This window comes from Sebastes umbrosus, chromosome 24, assembly GCF_015220745.1.
Source record: "Sebastes umbrosus isolate fSebUmb1 chromosome 24, fSebUmb1.pri, whole genome shotgun sequence".
NCBI classification, from domain to species: Eukaryota; Metazoa; Chordata; class Actinopteri; order Perciformes; family Sebastidae; genus Sebastes; species Sebastes umbrosus.
In genome coordinates this window covers 14,532,994-14,557,122 of record NC_051292.1, presented here as the reverse complement: position 1 = coordinate 14,557,122, position 24,129 = coordinate 14,532,994, and the positions used below count along the sequence as shown (strand labels likewise).

The 24,129-nt window shown below is 42.0% G+C and overlaps 1 protein-coding gene across 8 annotated transcripts in view; it reads left to right on the top strand.

Moving 5' to 3' along the window:
- The window catches only part of dmd (dystrophin), a 309,740-nt gene that overhangs the window by 109,476 nt on the left and 176,135 nt on the right, over window positions 1-24,129 (top strand). For all 8 annotated transcript variants that reach the window (XM_037762036.1, XM_037762033.1, XM_037762039.1 and 5 more), the window contains exons 3-8: window positions 1,187-1,279; window positions 7,716-7,796; window positions 9,550-9,642; window positions 14,628-14,729; window positions 16,780-16,850; window positions 18,859-18,977. In XM_037762036.1, coding sequence (XP_037617964.1) covers window positions 1,187-1,279; window positions 7,716-7,796; window positions 9,550-9,642; window positions 14,628-14,729; window positions 16,780-16,850; window positions 18,859-18,977 — 559 coding nt within the window. The remainder of the gene's footprint in view (window positions 1-1,186; window positions 1,280-7,715; window positions 7,797-9,549; window positions 9,643-14,627; window positions 14,730-16,779; window positions 16,851-18,858; window positions 18,978-24,129) is intronic.

The following is a 24,129-nucleotide window of genomic DNA, read 5'->3' as shown; positions in this document are numbered from 1 at the left end:
TTTTAGATGCAGGAGTGGGGACTTCTACATAGCAGCCGTCGTTGTAATAACACATGATCGATGCAGGGAAAGAGATCTCTGCCACCAGGACGGTGATAACACAGGGAAGATTCATGATGTTATTGGTACATGACGCTGCTGGCCAAACATGCACAAGTGACGCTTTACTTTGCTGACTTATTGTCTGTGTCCTTGCTCCTTTTCCTGTCTTCACCAATTCCTCTTACACTTTCTCATAATTACTTACTTCAGTAGGCTGTTTCTCAATTTTTTAAATAATGAGATTGTGCTGCTCACCGTGCTCTGTCAAGTGTTGCCGAAAAAATGAGTCCGGATTAGCCGATCTCAAATCTGTTATGACACCTCTAATAAACCGTGTGCATGTGAAGGTCATTCGCAATATCCAAGTTAAATTGAACTAATTGATCACGTTAAGAGCTGCAGCCCTGCGGAGAGCAACTGAGGTAAAAGTAGATGTGAGAAATAATTATAATTTCATACAAGTGTAGTTCATCTACAAGGATTATCTTGCTGAACAAAACATGTTTATGTGCTTTAAACGTGTGTTTGACACAGAGTTTATTTCTAGCAATAATCCAAAACCCGATGGAACAATCCCGTTGACTTTTTATCGAAGGGAACCGGGACGATGCTGACTGGTTGGCCTACAAAAATACCCCATCCCTGAAGCACTCTATAAGGATTTGTTGATTAATCGATTAGTTGATTTAATTGACAGTCCTTCAGCAAGAAAAATATAAACATTTTAATCGATTGACAGCCCTAATTTTGATATAGTGAATTAGCTCCTCAATTCCTCCTTTTCCCTTCACAGAGACTCACTGTATTCAGTCAACAGTGTTTTCCAATGTGAAGGAACTACGAGCTTGTAACCCTAGACTTCCCAGCACTGATAAAGAACAGCCTCTTGGGTATTAACTGCTATCTTCACATTGAACACAGGGCTGGTTTGTGCGTATACTGCAGAGATGGGTCTCTCTGCTTTGAACAACTCTGATGTGGGTTTTGGCCAATGAGGAGTCTCTAGTTTGGGGATTGATTGCCGAAATGTCAGTTTGTATTCATAATTATGTTGAATCCTGGGAATGTTCAGTATTAATGCACATAATATTTCATGTTAATATATTCAGTTAAATTGATAAATGTATGTGTATCTGTGTTTTAGACAGGGAAATCGCCCGTGGAGGATCTGTTCTCAGATCTGTGTGATGGAAGACGCCTGCTGGAGCTGCTGGAGGGGCTGGCAGGACGTGAGCTGGTATGAACACACACACACACACACACACACACACACACACACACACACACACACACACACACACACACACGAACAGACTGTATAAGCAGGCACATATCCACAAACATAACCAGATGCCAGACTTATACCAGACTTTTAGCTCCGTATTGCTCTCTGCCATCAGAAGAGGATAGTGTGAAGAAGAGGAGCTAGTGCAGATGGCTGACATATTAACATGTGCCTTTAAGGGAAACAGAGCTGCCTTATGAAAGTACTGTAGTAATCCAATAAGGCAGGGTTAGGCCTGGGTGTCACTGTATATACCATGTAACGGATATGCTCTTCTAATTGGCAGAGTGATAGAAATAAACATCTTCTGCAGTGCTTGTGGTAGGTTCAAATGTGTCACTTCCTATGCACAAAGAAGACTTTCATCCACACACCTTAAATCTTATCGTAATAATGTATTTGGGCAAGTACAAGAGGCATGCAGTAGCAGACTAAACTGCCTATAACAGGCTGGAATTAACAGGTGTGTTGCTTTAGCAAAGCTCTTCTTCAAACCTCACCTTTTAGGCCTTCTAGGGTGTCCTTCCAGTAGAGAAAATGTTGTGCCTTCAGTTTTGGGGAACTAGCGCCCCCTCCTGGGCCTTTTTATTTCTCGCTTATTTTGACATGCACTTTGACCCGGAACCGGAAGTCGGCCATTTTAGTTTCAGAATGCAGCCACATTTTTGCTAATTGGTCTCAATAACCATCTGCTGTAATCCTTCCTTTTGTTTATGCCTTCGAAAGCATCGTCTTTTCACTCCTATTCACACTGTATATGAGGGTGCCGCCCAATAAAGTACCAGGAGCTTGGACGCTATATCCTGACTCACGTATTCATTTGAATGGAGTTTGGCTTACTGCTGAATTGTGTACCTACGCACACACACAAGGAGAGCAGGACAGTGAAAAGACGGATACGCAGCTGGCTAAACAACACTACAGCAGCAGATCGCAGTGAGTAACAGACATCATGGACGGAAAGGACTTCCAAGGCTCTACACTAAAGGAAATGCAGAGCTTACGAGATGCAGCATCGGTCAACAGTTCCCAACATTCTGTTTCGACTCGATCATCTAGATCATCAGTCAGTGCTGCAGCAGCAAGAGCCAAGGCAGAGGCTGCACGTGCACGTGTTACATTTGCAGAGAGGGAGATTGCCATTAAAGTGGACAAAGCTAGACTAGAGGCTAATCTGGATGCCCTGCATCTTGAAAAGGAGGCTGCAGCTGCTATTGCCCAGGCAGAGATATTGGAGGCAGCAGCAGAGCATGAGGGTGAGGAGCTTCACAACAGGAAAAGCCACCCAATAACAGTACAAGGCACACATGAACGTGTGAGTGACTATGTCAGGGACCAAGCCACACGTATTAGCCAGCAGTCTGAGTCAGCTTTAAACGTACCACATGAGCAACACTCGAAGCAACCGATTAGGCTTACATCTCAAGATTCTCAGAAGGTTTTGGAGGAAGATGGCAACCAGTATGCTGTAGGTCATGCCAGTCCCACGCCATTCAACTTACAACAAAGGTCAGAGACACCCCAGACCTCACAGATACCTCACAAATCTCACTCATCTGTCCAGCTACAGAGCATAAATGCCCCCCACGTTAAAAAAGAGGCAATACTACAAGGACCAGGCAGTGACATTTGGCATCAAAGGCCCAGGTCTAATGCCCCTCAGTATGCAGCTACGTCACATGCAGGACGTTATCCAGAGTCTTCAGTTATGATGGATATGGCAAAGTATCTGGCACGCAAAGAGCTTGTGAGCACCGGCCTATCACACTTTGATGACCGTCCAGAAAACTATAGAGCATGGAGGTCATCTTTTCTCAATACAATAAGAGACTTGGACATTACTGCTGGTAAAGAGATGGACTTGCTGTCAAAATGGCTTGGTAAAGAGTCCTCAGAATATGTCAGGCGTTTGAGGGCAGTTCATATAAGCAACCCAGAAGCAGCTTTAAAAATCACCTGGGACAGGCTTGATGAATGTTACAGTGCTCCTGAAGTCATAGAAAGTGCTCTTTTTAAGAAGCTGGACAGCTTTCCCAAGATCTCAAATAAGGACAACTACAAGTTAAGAGAACTAGGGGACCTGTTAACAGAGCTACTCTCAGCTAAGGAAGATGGCTATCTACCAGGCTTGGCATACTTGGACACCGCACGCGGCATCAGCCCCATCGTGGAAAAGCTGCCATACGGCTTACAGGAGAAATGGATTTCTCAGGGATCAAGGTATAAGGAGGAGTATCATGTCTCTTACCCCCCTTTTTCTTTCTTCACTCATTTCATCTGCCACCAGGCTAAAATAAGAAATGATCCCAGCTTTGCACTTCTGGGCAACAGATCTCCTCAGAGTGAGGAACCTCCCTTAAAGCGCTCAAGTTTCAGAACCCCAGTGTCTGTGCATACGACTAATGTCTCCCCTGTTGCAGCTTGGAATGAAACAGCATCTAAAGATGATCTAGCTAGACACTGCCCCATCCATAACAAGCCCCACCCCCTGAGGAAATGCCGTGGCTTCAGATTGAAAACCATTGAGGAACGGAAAGCCTACCTGAAAGAGCAAGGGATCTGCTTCAAATGCTGCTCATCATCTTCGCATCTCGCCCGCAACTGCAAAGTCACATTGAAGTGTGATGAGTGCACCAGTCACAGTCATCTTACGGCTCTACATCCTGGTCCACCTCCATGGGCATTCAAGGCCTTCAACACCCCATCAGAGGACGGCGGGGAGGAGAAAGAGGAGGATACTTCGTCAGCACCAGCTGTGAATTCTCTGCGTACTGAGGTTTGTGGTGGCAGCCTTATGGGAAAGTCCTGCTCTAAGATCTGCCTCGTCAAGGTCTATCCTACAGAGCACCATGAGAATGCTGTCAGGATGTATGCTATGCTCGATGACCAGAGCAACAGATCATTAGCCAAGTCAGGGTTTTTTGATCTGTTCGGCATCCACGGTGGTACATTTCCCTACACTTTGAAGACATGCGCCGGCACGAGGGAGAGTTCAGGCAGAAGAGCGACTGGCTATCAGATTGAAGCACTGAATGGTGGAGTCAGCCTTAAACTCCCAACACTGATTGAGTGCAATGACATTCCAGATAATTGTGAAGAAATCCCAACACCTGAGGCCGCTCTCCATCACCCCCACCTCAAGAGCATTGCGGCTGAGATCCCAGCTCTAGATCATAAAGCCCACATCCTTCTTCTGCTTGAGAGAGACATTCTTGCAGCTCACAAGGTGAGGCGGCAGATCAACGGTCCTGGCAACACACCTTTCGCTCAGAAGTTAGACCTAGGATGGGTCTTGGTGGGTGATGTATGCTTGGGGAATGTCCATAAGCCCACAGTTCACAGCTTTAAGACAAACATCCTAGAAAACGGAAGACCTTCACTGTTCAGACCATGTACAAGTCATGTCCACCTTAAAGAAAAGGTTGATTCCAGCTCACAGCATTGTCTCTCCCAAGGTCGCTGGAAAGGTAGAATGGATGAAGACGCCCTTGGGCTCACTGTTTTCAAGAGAACAGTAGATGATGATGAGCGTGCACTCTCCATAGAGGATGAACACTTTTTAAAGATCATGGATGAAGAGGTTTTCCAGGACGAGTCCAACAGCTGGGTGGCGCCTCTGCCATTCAGGTCTCCTAGGCCACCTCTGCCAAACAATCGAGAGCAAGCTGCGACCCGTCTCTCGTCTCTACGGCGCACACTAGAGCGAAAGCCAAAGAGGAAAGAGCAGTTTGTTGCTTTCATGCAAAGGGTATTCGACAACAACCACAACAGAGTTCATAGAATTCGACAATCTACACAGCCAAGGCAGTGGCAGTATGTACCCACGGAGCATAATCCTGCCGATCATGCTTCCAGGTCTGTCCAGGCCTCTGAGCTCACCAATTCCAACGGGCTCACAGGACCAGTGTTCTTGTATGAACCACACAAAACCTGCAGTGAACAGCAGTGGCGTCAAGTGCAGAGCTTAGCCAACCAGTTTTGGCCTCGCTGGAAGCGAGAATATCTGCAGACCCTGCAAGTTCATCACAAATGGCAAGAGTCATGTCCTAACATCGAAGAAGGCGACATTGTGCTGCTGAGAGACGTCAAAGCAGCCTGAAATGACTGGCCTATGGTACTCGTTACATGCACCTTTCCCAGCGATGATGGAAGAGTTCGCAAAGTAGAGCTCAAGGTGACCAAGCAAGGGTCAAGCAAAAAGTTCCTCAGGCCTGTATCTGAGATCATTCTCCTTCTGAAAAAGTAGGACTGAGACCCTTTAATTGTTGTTCAGTTATCTATATGTGGCAACTTTACAGATACCAGGCGGGGAGTGTTGTGCCTTCAGTTTTGGGGAACTAGCGCCCCCTCCTGGGCCTTTTTATTTCTCGCTTATTTTGACATGCACTTTGACCCGGAACCGGAAGTCGGCCATTTTAGTTTCAGAATGCAGCCACATTTTCGCTAATTGGTCTCAATAACCATCTGCTGTAATCCTTCCTTTTGTTTATGCCTTCGAAAGCATCGTCTGTAAGTATTGATTTAGCACAGACCATAGAACAGTATCTTGATGGTATTTTTGTGAAGTATATTTTATAAAGCCTTATTTTGATACTTGCTAGTTTAACCACATGTCATTGTCATTTATTGTTCTATATTGACTACTATCATTACGTACAGTATCATACAGTTAGAGAATGTATGTGAAGTTTATACTGTAACGAATAATTTGATTATACATTTACTGATTGTACTCTTTGTTTATGTCTTCAGTTTCACTCCTATTCACACTGTATATGAGGGTGCCGCCCAATAAAGCACCAGGAGCTTGGACGCTATATCCTGACTCACGTATTCATTTGAATGGAGTTTGGCTTACTGCTGAATTGTGTACCTACGCACACACACAAGGAGAGCAGGACAGAAAACATGACAAAGTTCCCTCTGGAGTGCCCTTCCAGTAGAGAAAACATGATAAAGTGTCTTCTAGGGTGTCCGTCCAGTAGAGAATACATAATAAAATGCCTTCTAGGGTGTTCTTCCAGTAGAGAAAACATGATAAAGTGCCCTCTAGGGTGTCCTTCCAGTAGAGAAAACATGATAAAGTGCCCTCTAGGGTGTCCTTCCAGTAGAGAAAACATGATAAAGTGCCTTCTAGGGTGTCCTTCCAGTGGAGAAGACATGATGAAGTTCCCTATAGGGTGTCCTTCCAGTAAAGAAAACATGATAAAGTGCCCTCTAGGGTGCCCTTCCAGTAGAGAAAACATGATAAAGTGCCCTCTAGGGTGTCCCTCCAGTAGAGAAAACATGATAAAGTGCCCTCTAGGGTGTCCTTCCAGTAGAGAAAACATGATAAAGTGCCTTCTAGGGTGTCCTTCCAGTAGAGAAAACATGATAAAATGCCTTCTAGGGTGTCCTTCCAGTAGAGAAAACATGATAAAGTGCCCTCTAGGGTGTCCTTCCAGTAGAGAAAACATGATAAAGTGCCTTCTAGGGTGTCCTTCCAGTGGAGAAAACATGATGAAGTTCCCTATAGGGTGTCCTTCCAGTAGAGAAAACATGATAAAGAGCCCTCTAGAGTGTCCTTCCAGTGAAGAAAATGAGATGCTCCACCGCATGCAGCTGGTGCCCTTTTATTTTCCCGCCCCTGTTCCTCCGACAGCCTGAGTCCGCCAATGCTGCTGATCATACACGTGTAACTCCACGGCAGATAGCAGCTCATCCAGCATGTTAATTGCGTTCCTAATTAGCAACACCAGCAATTGTCATTTGGAGTTTGTCCACTTGACTGATTCTGGTAAATTGTAACCATGCGAAACATTCACATCACTGCGTTCTATCCCACATGGCGTGAAACGCGGCATTAACCTCCTCTTGACCTCGTCATATTCCTCACCTTAATGCTGAAATGATCACTTGAAGAAATGAAAATAAATACCAAGTGCCAAGATTAAAATCCTAATCTGGCTCTTGGAAGGAAACACACACACACACACACACACACACACACACCAGCGCAGCCCACGGTCTTAATCAAACTTCTACTCCAACCTTGTTTTTCTTTTCCCCCCTCCAGCTTTTCTTCATCTCCTCCACCTTGTCTGTTTGCTGGAATCCCTCTCCCTCTTCTTCAATCTTCTCTCATTCTCTTTAACTGTTTTTTTCTTCTTCTTTCCACCACCTTTCCTCCCTCTCATTTCTCCCCCTACTTCTATCTCAGGGTGCAGACATTATCATCGTTGTCCTTTGTTTGATACTATCTCCGTATTGTAATGGCATACACACACATAAACACACACTTTTATTGTAATTGTAGCGCTCATAGATGCCCCTGAGCAAGGTCTGTTTATGCCTCAATAGTCTCCTCTGTCTGGTGTGTGTGTGTATGTGTATGTGTGTGTGTGTGTAGGTGAAGTTGGAGAGAGGATTCACGCGCGTTCACTCGTTCAACAATGTCAACCGTGCTCTGCAGATATTGCAGAAGAACAATGTGAGTATACGTGCAGCGACACATCTATATTTCCCTTCATCTTGTTAATATAATATATGAATGAAATAAATCAGTGGTTGGACTCAGCAAACAATAGTGGTGCTTAAATTAAACTGCCTTTCATGTTTCTCTCTATCTCCTCTCTAACTTTGCTTCCATATATTTATATCTCTACCCTCGTCTCTTCCAGGATGCTTTTACTTTCCTGTCTAAGAACAGCATCCCTTCTTTTATGTTACCGTCTTTCTTCTTTGTACATATTTTTGTCTGGCTTTTTTCTCCCTACGACAATCATCTTCTCTCATTCCGTTGCCCTGATTTCTCTTCTTTCCCTTCTTTCCAAGAATATATATTACTTTAGTCAAGATAGGTGTGTACATTTGGCTTACCTTACACAATGCATTTTAAAATAAGCTAATGCATAGTGACAGATAAATTATTCATTTTTACTTACATAAGGTTTAACAAATAATAGGGATGGGCGATACCAGACTTTTTAAAATTCAATACTTGTTGTTTCAATTTGAACGATATTGATCATATCTTAAATTGGTATGTGATTTTTTTTTTTTTTTTTTTTATAAAGGGACTGTTTGTAACTTTTTAAGCGTATAAATGTACCGGGTCGGGACACATGCGCGCTCGCATATGCGCGTTCGCGTGTGGCCGCTGCCTCTCCTCCTCTGCGCTCACTCCACACTGCAGAAGAGTTAGTTTAGCTCTGAGAATATCTAGTGAATGTACAGAGGACGTTTGTGCAGAAATAACTGCTGCAGCTCCTCCAGACCAACAGAGGTTTTCTGTGTCTTGTGAAGTGACGGAGCTCTGCAGAGAGAAACGTTATCGTCTCGTTACCGACCGGGTGCCGGTGTTTTCACTGTTCACTCCGGCTGCGGGCGGAGACGACAAGTTACTCCCTGCAGAGCCCCGCTGCATCAGCCTGCGCTGAGGCAAGAGAAGCCAACACTAGGATCAGATCTAAATCATGTTCATGGAGAGACCTTCGTCTGGTCAGCTAACATTACTGCCAAGCAGCTGAAATATAGAGTGATATTGTGGTTTTAGCTGACTTGTGTCGCCTCACTGTTTTGAGTGATGCTCGTTCAGGTATATTTAGAGCGAGCAAGCGCGAGCCCGACGCTGACTTTCGTTGATTTCACGGCCACAGGTGTCGCTGTTAACAAGCATTTCTGAAAGTTACAAATAGTCCCTTTAAATAACGGTAATTTTTTAGAAAACAAACAACCAAACAGATCATTACACTTAAAGGCAAATCACATACCTGTAACTGTTTAGGCTACATTCAGTTTATTCATTTGCATGTACTGTCTACCACAAGTGTATTTATCTTACATTTTATATAGGGCTACATTTTAGCCCTATATTTTTATATACTATTTTATGTCTTAGATTCTCACTTTGCTTTCATTTGAGTCCTTTTTCTTTATAGCCTACATGTTTAATGAGCATTGTTGGAGGCAGTCTGAGATCCACACTGAGATGTTGTGCACATGATTATAAAGACCTTGAAACTCTTGTAACAACCACATTTCAAATTGTTGATTGTGATGATGAAGTTTAGGAATTTAGGGTAGACAGACGGCGAAAACAATCAAAGTGATGCGGCCACCCACGTTTTGTTTATGTAATCTTATTATCAATGTTTTAAAAAAGGAATCAATACCAAATGAGTAGCTTGTGAGTATCGAAAAATCGACACCACAGTACCGATTCTTTTTCCTCCCTCCTCCAGGTTGAATTGGTGAATATCGGAGCGGCGGACATCGTTGATGGGAATCACAAACTGATTCTCGGGCTCATCTGGAGCATCATTCTCCACTGGCAGGTGTGTGCATGCACGTGTATGTCTTTGTGTGAGAATGTGTCAGCATGCTAGGCCTCTGAAGGCATTTTGGTGGCAAGAAGAGTTTTTATATTTTAGTAATGCCTCCAATATAATTTTTTTTTTTTTTGCTGTTGTAGCAAATGTTGGCTGCATATCAGAAAGCTGTTACTGTTTGGACTGAATGCTGTTTAATTACCTCGATGAGTATTTAACGTGGACAGCTCAGAGTAGCAGGTGTCACACACGGGACGGGAGAGTTGACAGACTGAGAAACGGCAGAGGATTTGTTGTCGAAGTGAAAAGCAAACGCACCTATTTGGCAATATTTCACGTTTAATCCCAACGCTAGAAGGGAACCAGAACGTCAATGAGGCAATCGCTGCGAGGCGGATGGAGCCGTCACAGCCGGTGTGCACGGAGCAGCGGCGCCAGGTAGACCCCCGCAGCGAAAGCGCTACCGGAGAGGCCAGACACACCGCCACCTGACGGTAAAGATCAGAGTCAGCGCTCTGCACATGTTTACCGTCATCTTTACTTGTAAAATCTCCTGTGTAATCGGTAACACCGGTGTTGTCACAAGTTTATTAACCGGTGGGAAATTTTCCTCACCGTTACATCCCTACCAATGACCATTACAGGCATCGTACGGTACCGTTGGTACTGTAGAAAATGAAGAAGACTTGAAACTAGCGATTGAGACCATAAACTCATGTTTACAATGTTTACTGAGGTAATAAATCAAGTGAGAAGTAGGCTCATTTTCTCATAGAATTCTATACAGTCAGACTTCAGTTTGCAACCAGAGGAGTCTCCCCCTGCTGGCTGATAGAAAGAATGTAGATTTAAGGCACTTCAGTATTGGCTTCACTTTTCAGGCCTGGAGTTTGCTCCACTGGTATTTCCTCATCCAACTGCAGTGAGTCAAACTAAACCCTGGTAACCAGAACGCACAGAGCTGTGCAATGTCCCTGATCTTTAAGCTGTATGTTTATCCATTTTCCTTTACAATTGCACTACATTCAATGGAGCCCGTTTATAGGCCCACACAAAGTTTTATAGTGAAGATAAACCAGCTACAATAAGTATAATTACTGCATTCATGCTGCTGAGGTGATCAGATATACAGCGTTTACCAGGAAGCATTACTTTAACACCAGTTGTAATTTCCTTTTGATGCACGAAATACTCAATTATGTTTCACATTCCGACAACAAAACGCTGCACATTATCCTTCTGTGTCCGTCTGAATGGTTTACTTTCGGGAATGTGTACTGTTTCCTGGGTTGCAGCTGTCAAGGTGAAGGTAGCAGTCATGTTGCAGGGAACTCAATGCAACAATAATGATAGAGAGTAGCGTGAAAAGAGAAATGAAAGGCGACAATGTGGCTTTGAAACCGGTTTAAAGGTCTGTGTTGTGCCTCCATACTCCAACTCCATAGAACATAACAACATATACAGCATGTACTATAAAGCTGGGGTTGGTTGTGTTCTTCAAATACATCTTTGTCACATTTTTTTTTTCATTTCCGATCAAATACCTGAATATCTGCTGATACCAGTATTTCCATATCAAAGCTTTTTTTTGCATAAAAATTGCAATGCATTTTGCATTAAATCTAAATATATTCCAAAACAGTTTATTTAAACTTTAGGTTAAAGGGACTGTTTGTAATTTCTTGCACGTATAAATCATTGCGGGTCGCAACAGGACGCTGACTTTCGTTGACTTAACGGCCACAGATGTTAACAAGCAATTTCTGATTCTTACATAGAGTCCCTTTAAGTAGGCTTCACATACAAGCAGGTGTCGGGGTGTAAATCGTTACGGCAACTCCTTTAATGTTTTGAAAAACTTGAACAAATCAAATGCACAGCAATGTTCAGCTACTAGTAGATTTCTATACATGAGTTCAAAAGTAATGAGGATTTCAAAGAGGAGTGCAATGGCAAAGTGACAACTCCTTCATACGGGTTTCAAAGGGAATATTTGAAATCAAAGGGCAAGAACCGTATAGAGAAATAAAAATCTACACTATCAAATCAATAACCACAACAACGTGCTTCTTAAATCTGCTTTTTTTTTTTTTACAACATATGTTTTTATACACACAAATTCATTTTGATCAAGCGATAAAAGGTGAGGTCTGCTTGTGTCGGACGTTGAAGCATCCGAAGTTTCCTTTTAAATGTTCTTTCTCACATGATGGAGCTTTCTGCCAATTCATAGAACAGTATGCCTGTTGTACTTCTACACTTAAGCTGTATTTAAAGTTCATAATCTATTTTACGATGGTGTTTAAAACCAACTTCCTGTAAAGTCAGTCCTTTTAACAGCTTACATTACGATACATTTTAATTGTATTTCATTCCTCATTAAGTTGAACAGAAGCTAATGTCTCAATCACGCTAGTTTTGGCATAGACTTAATGACGCGATTAATAGCAAAACACAATCCTATAATGAGGTGTGTGTTGGGCTGAGTCTGTGCGTGATTGCGGGTAGCGTGTGTGTGTGTGAATATGCCTGTCAAAGGCTGCTACGCCCTGGAGGTTATCGTTTGCTTGTGTGTGCGGGCACGTATGCCAGTCTGTGTGTGCGGATCTCTGTCAGCGTGTATGTGTGCCATTGTGAGTGTGTGTACACTGCAGTCTTTGTCGAAGCGCCCCTCCAATTAAAGTGGAAATGCATGCAGTGACCTACTCCCAAATGAGTCCTTTTTTTACCCGGCAGGCCACATTCTATGAGGAATCGCTAACAAACCTGTGTGTGTGTGTTTGAGTCCCCTTGCTGGGAATTCACCTCGACACCGAATTACACCGCACTCTATTAATAGGCTTAGTTGTGTGTGTGTGTGTGAGTGTGAATCTGTGACTGTGTAATAGACTCTTTCCTCCTCTGACTTACTCTATTACTTTACTCCACTGTGTGTGTATGTGTGTGTGTATGTGTGTGTGTGTGGTAGGTCTGAGGCTTACAACTTGGGGTTTTCTTTCTGTCATTCTGTCTTCCACTCATCTGTCCGGTGCCTGCTCGGAGCTCTGCTAACACTCATCACACCGTCTCGCATGCATGAGTGTGGAAAGCAAGGAGAGCGAGTGGTATGGTAGGGGGGGAGAAAGAGAAAGAGAAAGAGAGAGAGAGAGAGGAGGGAAACAAAAACTGCCTTTTTCTGTGTGTGCGAGTGCATATGTGGCTGATAGAAAGGTGAGGGAAAGATATGCATAAGTAATGCGCAACCGGGCAGTGAGAAGTATAACTCTCTCTCTCTCTCTCTCTCTCTCTCTCTCTCTCTCTCTCCCCACCCCACGAGCCCTGAACAAGTGCTCCAAAACTGTCACTCACAACTGCCAAAAAATCCAGCCTGTGAGGATGCAACCATATCCACACACACACACACACGCTCGGATATGTGCGTGCACACAAGTGTCCTCTGACTGTGTGCACTTTCACTGAGAGTGTGTGTGCTGCCGTGTGTGTGAATATGCAAAGTATCTACTGACAGGCCACATTTCCTAGAAAGCGGCATATATTTTTTATAAATGACGCCTCATGGTAATGTTACATCATATTAGGGCATTAGCATGGGTTGTAATCTGTTGCTCTGTCTATCAGGAGAGTGTATATGAGAGAGAGAGAGAGAGAGAGAGAGAGAGAGAGAGATGATTATGGGCTTTTGATGGTAAATGCTACCAATGCTAGCTAACTGTGCATGTCTGCTCTCTCTAGGTGGATATTGTGTTTCAACAGGAATTGTTGCATTGTTTGCCGCCTAACTATCCCATTCCAATTGACTAAAAATCTCTGTGTGCATGATATGAATAACAACATCTTCACATATAAGCCTTCAAATTTGAGCACACAGTGTGTACGTACAATACTAGGGATGTGAGCGATTAGTTGGCTAGTCGATTAAACTTTGCTACCCTACCAGAAATACTAGTTGGTTTAACTTATTTAAGGCTGTCAATCTATTAGCGTATTTAATCGCATGATTGTCCATAGTTAACCGTCATTAATCGCAAATTAATCACACATTGTTTTATCTGTACCTTAAAGGGAGATTTGTCAAGTATTTAATACTGTTATCAACATGGGAGTGGACAAATATGCTGCTTTATGCGAATGTATGTATATATTTATTATTGTAAATCAATTAACAACATAAAACAATGACAGATATTGTCCAGAAACCCTCACAGGTACTGCATTTAGCATAAAACAATATGCTCCAATCATAACATGGCAAACTGCAGCCCAACAGGCAACAACAGCTGTCAGTGTGCTGACTTGACTATGACTTGCCCCAAACTGCATGTGATTATCATAAAGTGGGCATGTCTGTAAAGGGGAGACTCGTGGGTACCCATAGAACCCATTTACATTCACATATCTGGAGGTCAGAGGTCAAGGGACCCCTTTGAAAATGGCCATGACAGTTTTTCCTCGCCAAGATTTGGCATACATTCGGAGCATTATTTAACCTCTTTCTTGACAAGCTAGTATGACATGGTTGGTACCAATGGATTCTTTAGGTTTTGTAGTTTTATATGATACCAGTATCTTCACTCTAGCTTTAAAACTGAGCCCGCTACAACCCTAAAAATCGTAAGTTGTGTCAACGTGTTAAAGACATTAGTGGCGTTAAAACAAATTTGCATTAACGCGTTAACTTTGACAGCTCTGATATTAACCCCTTCCTTCTTGGACGCCCCTTATATTTGCAACTTTGCATGTAATGTCATAATAATGTTGTAATCTAATGTGCAGATTGGAAATTGGTCAAGCTCTCATGCTTCTTGGAGGATGATCCCAATGTACTTTCCTCTAAAGCCAATCACTGGACAAACTTAACATTTTGAATCCCTCTACATTGTCATTCCTCCCTGAACCCACTCTAGCACAGCTTTCCACTGTATGTCTTGTGTAAAATACCTACATTGACTCTATGTGTGTGCATACATAATCTGTTTTGTGTTTGTGTGCAGGTAAAGGATGTGATGAAGGATGTGATGGCGGGCCTACAGCAGACCAACAGTGAGAAGATTCTGCTGAGTTGGGTTCGTCAGAACACGCGCCAGTATCCTCAGGTCTGTTACATTAACTCCTCACTTCAGTCTTATCCTCAATCCACAGGCTGTCACACTGCATCCACCGTCGCCGTAGCTCTCTTCTACAGCAGTCTCTCCTGTAGTCCTGCGATGCCGTAAAAAATAGCTGTCTGATTAACTGACCATGCAAATGTCTTTCTTCATTTAAAGCAATGGCTTCAAGTCTGATGAGTCTTCTTCAGTGGTATAGAATGTTTTCACCACGGCCAAAGACTTGCCTGTCTACGTCCGACTGGATATCTGAAACCCCTCATGAACGGATTTTCATGAAATCTAGTGGACAGATAGGCTTTGGGCCAAGGAATGATGGATTGGTTTTGGTGGCGATCCAGATCTGGGATTACTGCCATGAGATGATTATCATTTTATAGCCCTAAGTATGAAACTAAAAGACAGAGAGACTTGGGCCGGAGTCTTCAAAATATGTTTTCAGGGTAAAAAAAAAAGAATCCAATTAAGTTAAAATTTCCGCAGTAGGCATGATGTCTTTGGATTCCTTTGGAGTATTCAGTATTTGTAGAGGTTTGTTCTGTTGCCAGCTGTTTTTTTTTTCTCCATTTCATTTTATTCCTTTTGGCTTGAATTGTTCTCTACTGTGTTGAAGCATCTCAGCGAAAACTGCTAAGAGCACTCACAACACAGCGTATGCCACTTTTGGATAGCATATGGCATTTGATAGTTTGTTTCACCCGCAGATTTTCCCAGGTGCACGACTTGAAAAGTGTAGTCTTAATTTCTTAATCAGGAATAATTGATCCTAAATGACTCTCATTATAACGTGCATGAGATTAAGATAATGAATTAAAAGACGAACTAAGAGTGGTACTTGGTATCTAAAGAGTTTGGAGGGTGACGAGATGCTACTATAGCTGAGATTAGACTAATGGTAGCGTCTCTGTCCTTTATGGGATTTTAGCATTACACTTACACACAAAAACTCATCTGTTAGTTATTCATCTTTAAAGCTTTTTCACATGTAAGTAATAAGTCAAAACATGTGGCTTCAGCCTGAGTCTTTTAGCACAATGTCATGTAAACTCGGGGGAAAAAAGTTCTGGAAATATGTGTTTGTTGGATTATTTCTCTGTTGTTACAATGCTATTTGGCATTGTACTTTAGATCGTTGGAAAGCCTGTTTGTTTACCTTCACATCCAATCCACCAAACAACTCAAAATAAGAGCCAACACGAGAATACACTGTTTACCATTGCCAGAGCATTTTGGCACATTTTTCTTGGGCGCTCCCCACATAATCAGCTGTGCTGCTCATCCCACAAATGCATGATCCTTACAAGTTGGACATCATTGCGAAGGTAAATAAACAGGCTTTCCAACGATGTAAAATACATTAACAATTAACATTGTATAACAGAGAAATAATCCACCAAACACAGATTTCCAAACTTCTTTTTCTTAGTTTATGTAATAGAGGTCTACACGGGTCCAAAAATTGAAAGACTTCGAGACGAGGGAACCGGAAGTGCTAAAATGCGAACTTATTTCCGGGTTTTAGGACTCATTCCTGTAGCACTTTATTACAGATAATGTTAAAAAGACCCTGGCCTGCCGTAATGGAACGGGATTTAAACCCTTGATCTGAACCTGTACGGGTCCCAGGTTGGGTCTCGGACCCTAGGGTTCGGGTGGACACGTGAAGACCCGTAGTGTTGACCGGTAACATCACAAAGTCTACTCATTTTCAACCAACTTACAGTTAAATTAAGCTAGCTACCACTACTAAAATCTTTTAGAGAGAGTCGTCATTTCAGCCGACGATGTTGGTTGATTTTGTGTCTTCTCAGTACTTCCAGGGCTCCATGTCGCTTTGTATTACATTTAAAACCCATTGTTAGTTATCGTTGTCTGTCACTCCATATATTGAAAGCCCAGAGAGAGAGAGAAAAGATGTCTATAATCTAATAAACACCCATGGAAATGGAAACCAGTATTGGGGCGACAGCGTTTCAACAGTGGGTGTCATACTGCATTCACAGGTTGGCCCTTTAATGTCCATTATCTCTGTCCTCAGGTCAATGTGGTTAACTTCTCCAGTAGCTGGAATGATGGATTGGCCTTCAATGCCCTCATCCACAGCCACAGGTACTGTAAAATGGGTAGTGTGTGTGTGTGTGAGTTAGCAGAGAGAGAGATAGAAAGAAAATAGACACAAAGGAAGAGTGCATAGACAAGACAATGTCAGAGAGGTACAGAGGGAGATTTATTTGGCTGCCTGAATTATGATCTTGTTCACACATTTTTATTAAATGGATATACACGGGGGTGGAACATCAAACCATTAGCACTAAATACTCCGAAAAGGAAAAAAAAAAAGAAATGTAAAGGGTGACAGGGAAAAAGACAGAATATGTTGGATAGTGCCAGCCAACTAGTAGTGACGCACTGCTACAGGAAGCCAACTACAAGAATGCTCTTTGTTTAAACCTAATCAGTTAATCTGTGGACACAAAAAGCTGCATATTCCTGCTAGAGAGCCTGTATATCTAACATACTTCCATATCTAGTGCAGTGAAGTTGTCATATTATATAGAAAAACTGCACTAAAGGAACAAGTTACTAGGGCTGTTAATGGATTAAATTATTAATCGCAAATGAATCGCACATTTTATATCTGTTCAAAATTAACCTTAAAGGGAGATTTGTCAAATATTTAATACTCTTATCAACATGGGATTGGACAAATATGCTTGCTTTATGCAAATGTATGTATATATTTATTCGCCGAGTTTGGAGCATTTGGAGCCCGCTACAACCTCCGAAAGATCAGTTGTGTTAATGCCTCGTAGAAATCTTTACGGCGTTAAAACGATTTTGCGTTGATGTGTTATTATCGCGTTAACTTTGACGGCACTAGAACGATCGAGTAAATAAGTCAGCGAATCAGTGAATGGATAATGTTTGACAGCCTGATGAATAGATGGATAAATAGCTTTGTAGAGGTGAAACGGTGTTAATCTGCCTCTATGGATACCCGGGAGAGTTTGGGTCTCAGGTCTGGACTCATGTAATTATGAATTAAATCATGGTTAGCTAGCATGAACATCTGTTCATAGTGTCCTTACAGGAATACAGAGTGGGAGATCACCATCACCCTGCAGATCATTTGCTCGGGGCTCCGTGCCAACGGCATTCTGTACACTAATAGTGGAATAACAGCAGCTTTCACAGAGTAAATGTTGAAATGAAATTAATAAACATACTATTTTGAATCATTACGGTCTACTGTCACTGTTTAAAGGTCCCATATTGTAAATAATTAGATTTTCAGGTCTTTTATATTATAAAGCAGGTTTAAGTGCTATATAAATACTGTTAAACTATCAAAACGCTCAATATACGGAGAAAAACACAGCCCGTATTCAGAAAGTGTGCGTTTGAAACAGGCCATTAGGATTTCTGTCCATTTGTGATGTCACAAATATACAATATTTAGACCTTTACATGGTTTTAAACGTAAACATTCTAAATATGTCCCAGTTTATTTCCTGTTGCAGTGTATGTAAATAACATCAGCTGACAGGAAGTAAACATGGACCCAAATGTTGCCTAGCAACGCAATTCCGTTGAAAGGCACTAAAACGGAGCGTTTCAGACAGAGGGTAAATACAGGCATATTCAGACAGGCAGTATGAGGAAAATAACATTACAGCATGTAAACATGTTCTAGTAGAAACACAAAATACAAGTATGAACCTGAAAATGAGCATGATATGGGACCTTTAAAGGTGGTTGACTGGAGAGTGTGTACAGCTAAGAACCAGTGCACGGGAGATGAATACATGCTTGCTGACTTAAAGTAGTTCCAAAAATAAACCTGACTGCATCAGCTGAAGTGAGTTAATTACAGCGTATTTCATTTTTAAGAAAATTAATTGAGGCTATATAATAAAAAGTTTTTTATTACTACAATGTCAGCCCTTTTACTTAGTAGAATGTCTCCGTTCACAACAACATACGCTGACGTGTTTGCATAGATCAACCAGGGACATGATCTACTAAATACTTGGGATATTTCTCTTCTCGGGTGAATTCAAATAGAGATGCAGTGGGTACGTGATCCCTGCTGATTTCTCTTTTTTTGCCTCCGCAGACCTGAGCTTTTTGATTGGAGCTCAGTGGAGAAGAAGACGTCTGCGATCGACAGACTGGAACACGCCTTTAATAAGGCAGAACAACACCTGGGGATAGAGAGACTGCTGGACCCTGAGGGTAACTAACACACACACACACACACACACACACCAATAATTCCAGAGAAGAATATTCGAGGTGAGTTACGGCACTCACCGTATTTCACGCCTTCCAATCATGCACCGTAATTGGCCCACTTGAAAATGATGTGTGATGCTGTGATTGGGTGTTGCCGTGGTGATAACTGCGGTCACCTTGGCACAAGGACTTGATCATCGATGCACAAACGGGCCGATAGGTTGGCAAAAAAATGTCTCACCTGCTCCACAAGTCCTTTTGATTTTGTCTTAAAATAACAGCAGAGATGCCTCCTACCGATTATATTCACACAGCATTTGTTGACCTTTGTGGCATCCATCACTGCCAGGGTTGCTGCTGACCTAAGATCAGTATACAGACTCTTAATCAAAACTGTCAGGCATGGGGTAAAGTGAGCAAAGCTGACCTGGGTCATTTGGTGGGCAGTGAAAAATGTTGGTGGTATTTTTTGCAAATATAGACGTAGATTTACTACACTCAGAAAACCTCCAGCAATATTGGCTCTTTGAAAATAACTACAGAGGTCGATTTGGTTGAAGGTAAAGTGATCAATCAAGGTAAGTGAAAGGGCCTCAGTCCTGCAAGTTTGTATCTCCAAATTTTACTAATAGCATGATTTAAAAAAATACCTCCACCCTCATCAGAGGACAATATCTTTAATCTTTATTACATTTATTCTTTTAGAATTTTTCTTCTCTCACTATTCTAATCGAAAGCTAAACCTAAATAATTTAAATGATTAAAATGTAATCTTTCAGTTATATAGAAGACAAATAATATTAAAGAAAAATGTTTTTCAAAGGAGGATGTTCATACTGACCACCATTGGGTTTACATTCTTTTAGCCATATTGTACCAAAATATGTGTTAGTAATTTTGTGCTATTGTCACCAAATCTGCTCATCCAAGACTGTTCAACACCCGGTATATTTAGCATTTGGTTTATAGATAGAATTCTTTAAAAATGTTGCTTAAATTTTGAAAACAAAACGACAAAACAAAACGACAAATGTTGGGCTACAATTTACAGCGCTGTGTGACATTTACATTGCATTAGCAATCCTCAAAATGAGCAGCGAAGTCATTAGATATGCTGATGATACGATCCTGCCTCTTACCCTCATATTCTTACTCTAACCCAAACCAATCTTACTCACCATGCCTAAACCTAAACAACCCAACCAACGAAGGCAGCAAGTGCTAGCCAATCAGAGAAAGAGTATCGTCTGTAGGGCGAGTAATGCTAGCGTTAGAAGCTAATGCTAATTATACCTTGACCCTACGGTCTTAACCCGAAATTATACTTTCCAAGGTCGGCGAGGGTCCGTGTGATGTAAATTCCATCATCAGAGGGTGTACGGGTAAGCTCTGTGGGGACAACTGAGTGCCGCGGCGCGACCACTATGCTACAAGTGGTAGCTAAGCGGTGGAAAGCGTCCTCCAAACGGACAGCCTTAACAGAACTACTACATGTCCGTGGTGTCTGCAGCTGTCCGTGCACACGTCCGTTTGGGAATCTAATCAAGGTTTTAGTTTAAAGGCAAAACTGTTACTGAAACCATGTGCTGTTTTATTTACATAGGCATGTACCCACGCAATAAACAATAAGTAACAATAACAATACAGAGTAAGCAGCGTTAGCAATATAAGATATAGGAGCTGTGATGTTATGGAAGATTTATTATGCCCAAATAAATCAAATCAAAGAAAATAAAATTAAATACAACACACATTGCTATAGGATTTCCTTTTTCTATGTGTGCATTTGCTATCATAATTAAATGAAAATTCATGTGATATTACCAGGGAATTAACTTTTTCTATTTAGAGTCAAATGTTTACCTCTCTATGGTTGCAATATTTTATCCATTTTCTCAAAATCTCACCACGTACATGTATGAATGGGCTTTTTGTAACGGTCTTGATTGTATGTGAAATCAAAATCACATGGTATTCCTCTTTAATCCCCCCCACCACCGTTGTGAGTGCTGTGTTCAGGCTTCGAGCCAGCGCGATAGGGAACGTTGTAATCCCTCGCAGCTTGCTTAAGCCTTGAAACGACACATTATGGCAGATGAATTTCCATTGATCTCACTATAAACAATCACAAGTTTCGAGCAAATGGGGTGAAAGTGTATCATTATTATGCCGTGCATCAATGCTCAAAACACCATTAACCCCCCTCACTTGGGCTTTTTCGAACATTCTCTCGTGCTTTAAAGGATTTCAAGTTGTGTTTGTCGGAGGTTTGTGTGGCTCATATCTCAGCGAAGAAGAGCTGTCAGGATTTAGGAAGTTGGACGCTTGTTTGATGTGTACTCTTTTGAAACAGCACATTGTCTGTGATATCGACAACAGTTTTAATGCTCGGCTTCAAACCACGATGGATACTTTGGGGGTAATCATAAACTTCAGCCATGTTCCCTTTTCTTTTCTTTGTCTCTTTCTTCTTTCACTCTCTTGTTGGAAGGAATGAATGAAGAGGGATTATCACCAAAGCTGAAAGCAAAGTATTCAAACCACACTGTAGTGATGGATATTCTTTGTGTTGACAATGTTCTTTTGACTAGGGTAGGTGTACGGCCATGGGGGGTTCGGGAGCTGTTAGATATAAAACCTGACAAAACCACATTACAGTTTGTAAGGTCACAGTAAGGAAAAGCCATTAGTGTGTGGCTGATGTGAGAAATGAGGCTGCCTGTACTGCTATTCTGCCACACCAGCATCAGCAGGCTCATTATATAGACAGCTTGACGCCATTTGGAAGGAACCAATAACCTCACCGGTCATTCCTATTTACATCCAAACACATACACACACACACACACATCCTGCACAAAAGTATTTCCCTTTGTATTTTCAGGATTAGCTTTTTAACAAGTCCTGTGCAGAAGACATACAGGACAAAGAGCGATAAGCCATGAATGACGCGCACCGGTGCACACCAACGTATCCTCATACAACAGATTGTATGATATCTTACGAAAAGCCCCTGCAGTGCAGAACGTGTTGTTTAGGCAACAAAACTACTTTGTTAGGTTTAGGAGTTGGTTGTGGTTTGGGTTAAAAGAAGTAAATAAGTATAAAATAAGTTTGTTACATAACGTATGAAGGTGGCGTTAGTTAAGTACGTTATGTAACGAAAGTAACATATGTCAACGTCATTTTTTGATAATTTAGCTTTTTATTTCGAACATTTAAAAAAATCAAATATAAGAACTATTCTTTCAATTAAGATTTGACAATGAAGACGTGTTTATGTTCTTTATGTAAGCCATACTTTTGTTAAGGCAAACATTTGTTAACTTATTTTTGCCAAATAAATGAAAAGCATGTTGAAATCAGAACATGACCTGTAACATAAATGTACCGAACCGAAACTGAAAACCGTGACCCAAAAACCGTGATATGAACCGAACCATGAATTTATATATATATATACAGTCGATTGTTGTTTTGTACAAGAATATAATTTCTCAGTCATAAGTTCAATATCACTGTGGAAACCAAATATTTTCCAGGCGATCATTTGAGAAGCTATTTTAATTTCAAACTAATGACATTTCCACTGTGTGTGTTTACAGAGACAGATGTAATCACTGCAGGGCACACACACACACACGCACACACATAGACACACATTCCTGTACTTCTATCTTTGTGAGGACACTCATTGACATAACACATTCCCTAGCCACCATCACAACTAAAGGCCTAACCCTAACCCTAACCTAAACCAGCCTTATTACCCTTAAGGGAGACGAAGAGGAGTAAGTAGGTTAACATTGCAGAGTTTTGACTCCCCGTTAACGTGACGTTATCGTCAGCTCACTCACTGTAAATGCAAACGTCGGCTGCTGACTCGTTAGCGAGCGTTATCTGTAACGTTAACCGTTAACATTAAACAGTTAATTAACTGGTAATGTTAATACAACAAAGTTTACCTCGTTGACCTGGGAGTCATTTTCCATTTCTGCTGCAGCTGTCGTGAGGTCACAGGCTGGCGGTTTGTGCTGTGCGTGTACGTGCGGGACGGATCGGGCACTGACAGTGTGTGTGTGTTCATGTTGTGAAGGAGGTTTAATAATAACGGTCATTTTCATCGCCGTTCATTCTAATGAAACGGGTATTTTTCTTTCAACTCAGACTAGGAAGAATTCACACAACCAGACACATATATCCACACATGCAAACACACACTCCAGTACACACAGACACCTGCAGAGCCTCATAGGTATGCACACACGTAGTAGCTGTGGTGAAACGATTAAAATAGAGATGATGGGATAGAAAAACAGACTGGACTAGACAAGTGAGGAATGTGCACACACACTTGGACACACACTTGCAGACGGTGGCGTTATTTACGGAGCGGTTTGTCTTCCTCAGACAAACAACAGCATCCTCCGAATTCCTCCGTGATGCTGATAAATCAGTATTCCACGGCCAAAAATATGACTCTAGCTTTATCTGTCTATCCGCCGACACACATATCTTTCCCGGCACACACACACTCATTTCTGTTACTTTGTATCGGGCTATTTTTTTCCCTCTCTGCCTCGTCCTCTCCGTCGTCATCTTCCCCCTTTCTCCTGTTCATTATCCTCGCAGTCGTGAGCTAACCGCACTCCACACATCACTCTGTTAACACACCCGCCACCATCAGCTCATTAGCTCTCCATTTCTTCCTCTGTCTGTCTCTCTTCCCTCCGCCTTCTGCTGTCAGCCTCCTCTCCCTTAGCACACCCCTCTTTCTTCCATCATCTCTCTATCTCTTCTGGCATTCATTTATCTGCTGTGTCTCGCCCACCGCTGTGATCCGTCTCTATTAGTTTTGCCCCGGGGCTGACTGGCCGGACCACAGGCTCTTTCGCCACCCTTCCTGAAATCGCCACTCTGTTATATCTCTCCTCCACCTGTTGGAAAACTTTGACTTCTGACTTAATTTAGCAGTACGATTCAGAGCAGACACACACTGATGCTATGGGAAATATAAGGAGTTAACAGTGGCGATTTTGACAATTATTTTCTTGATTAATCCACTTTTGTCCCTTGAAATTTTCTAAAGCCGAAGTCAATTTTCAGAAATCTTGTTTTGTTTCTGTCAGTCACCTAATTGACCAATCATTTC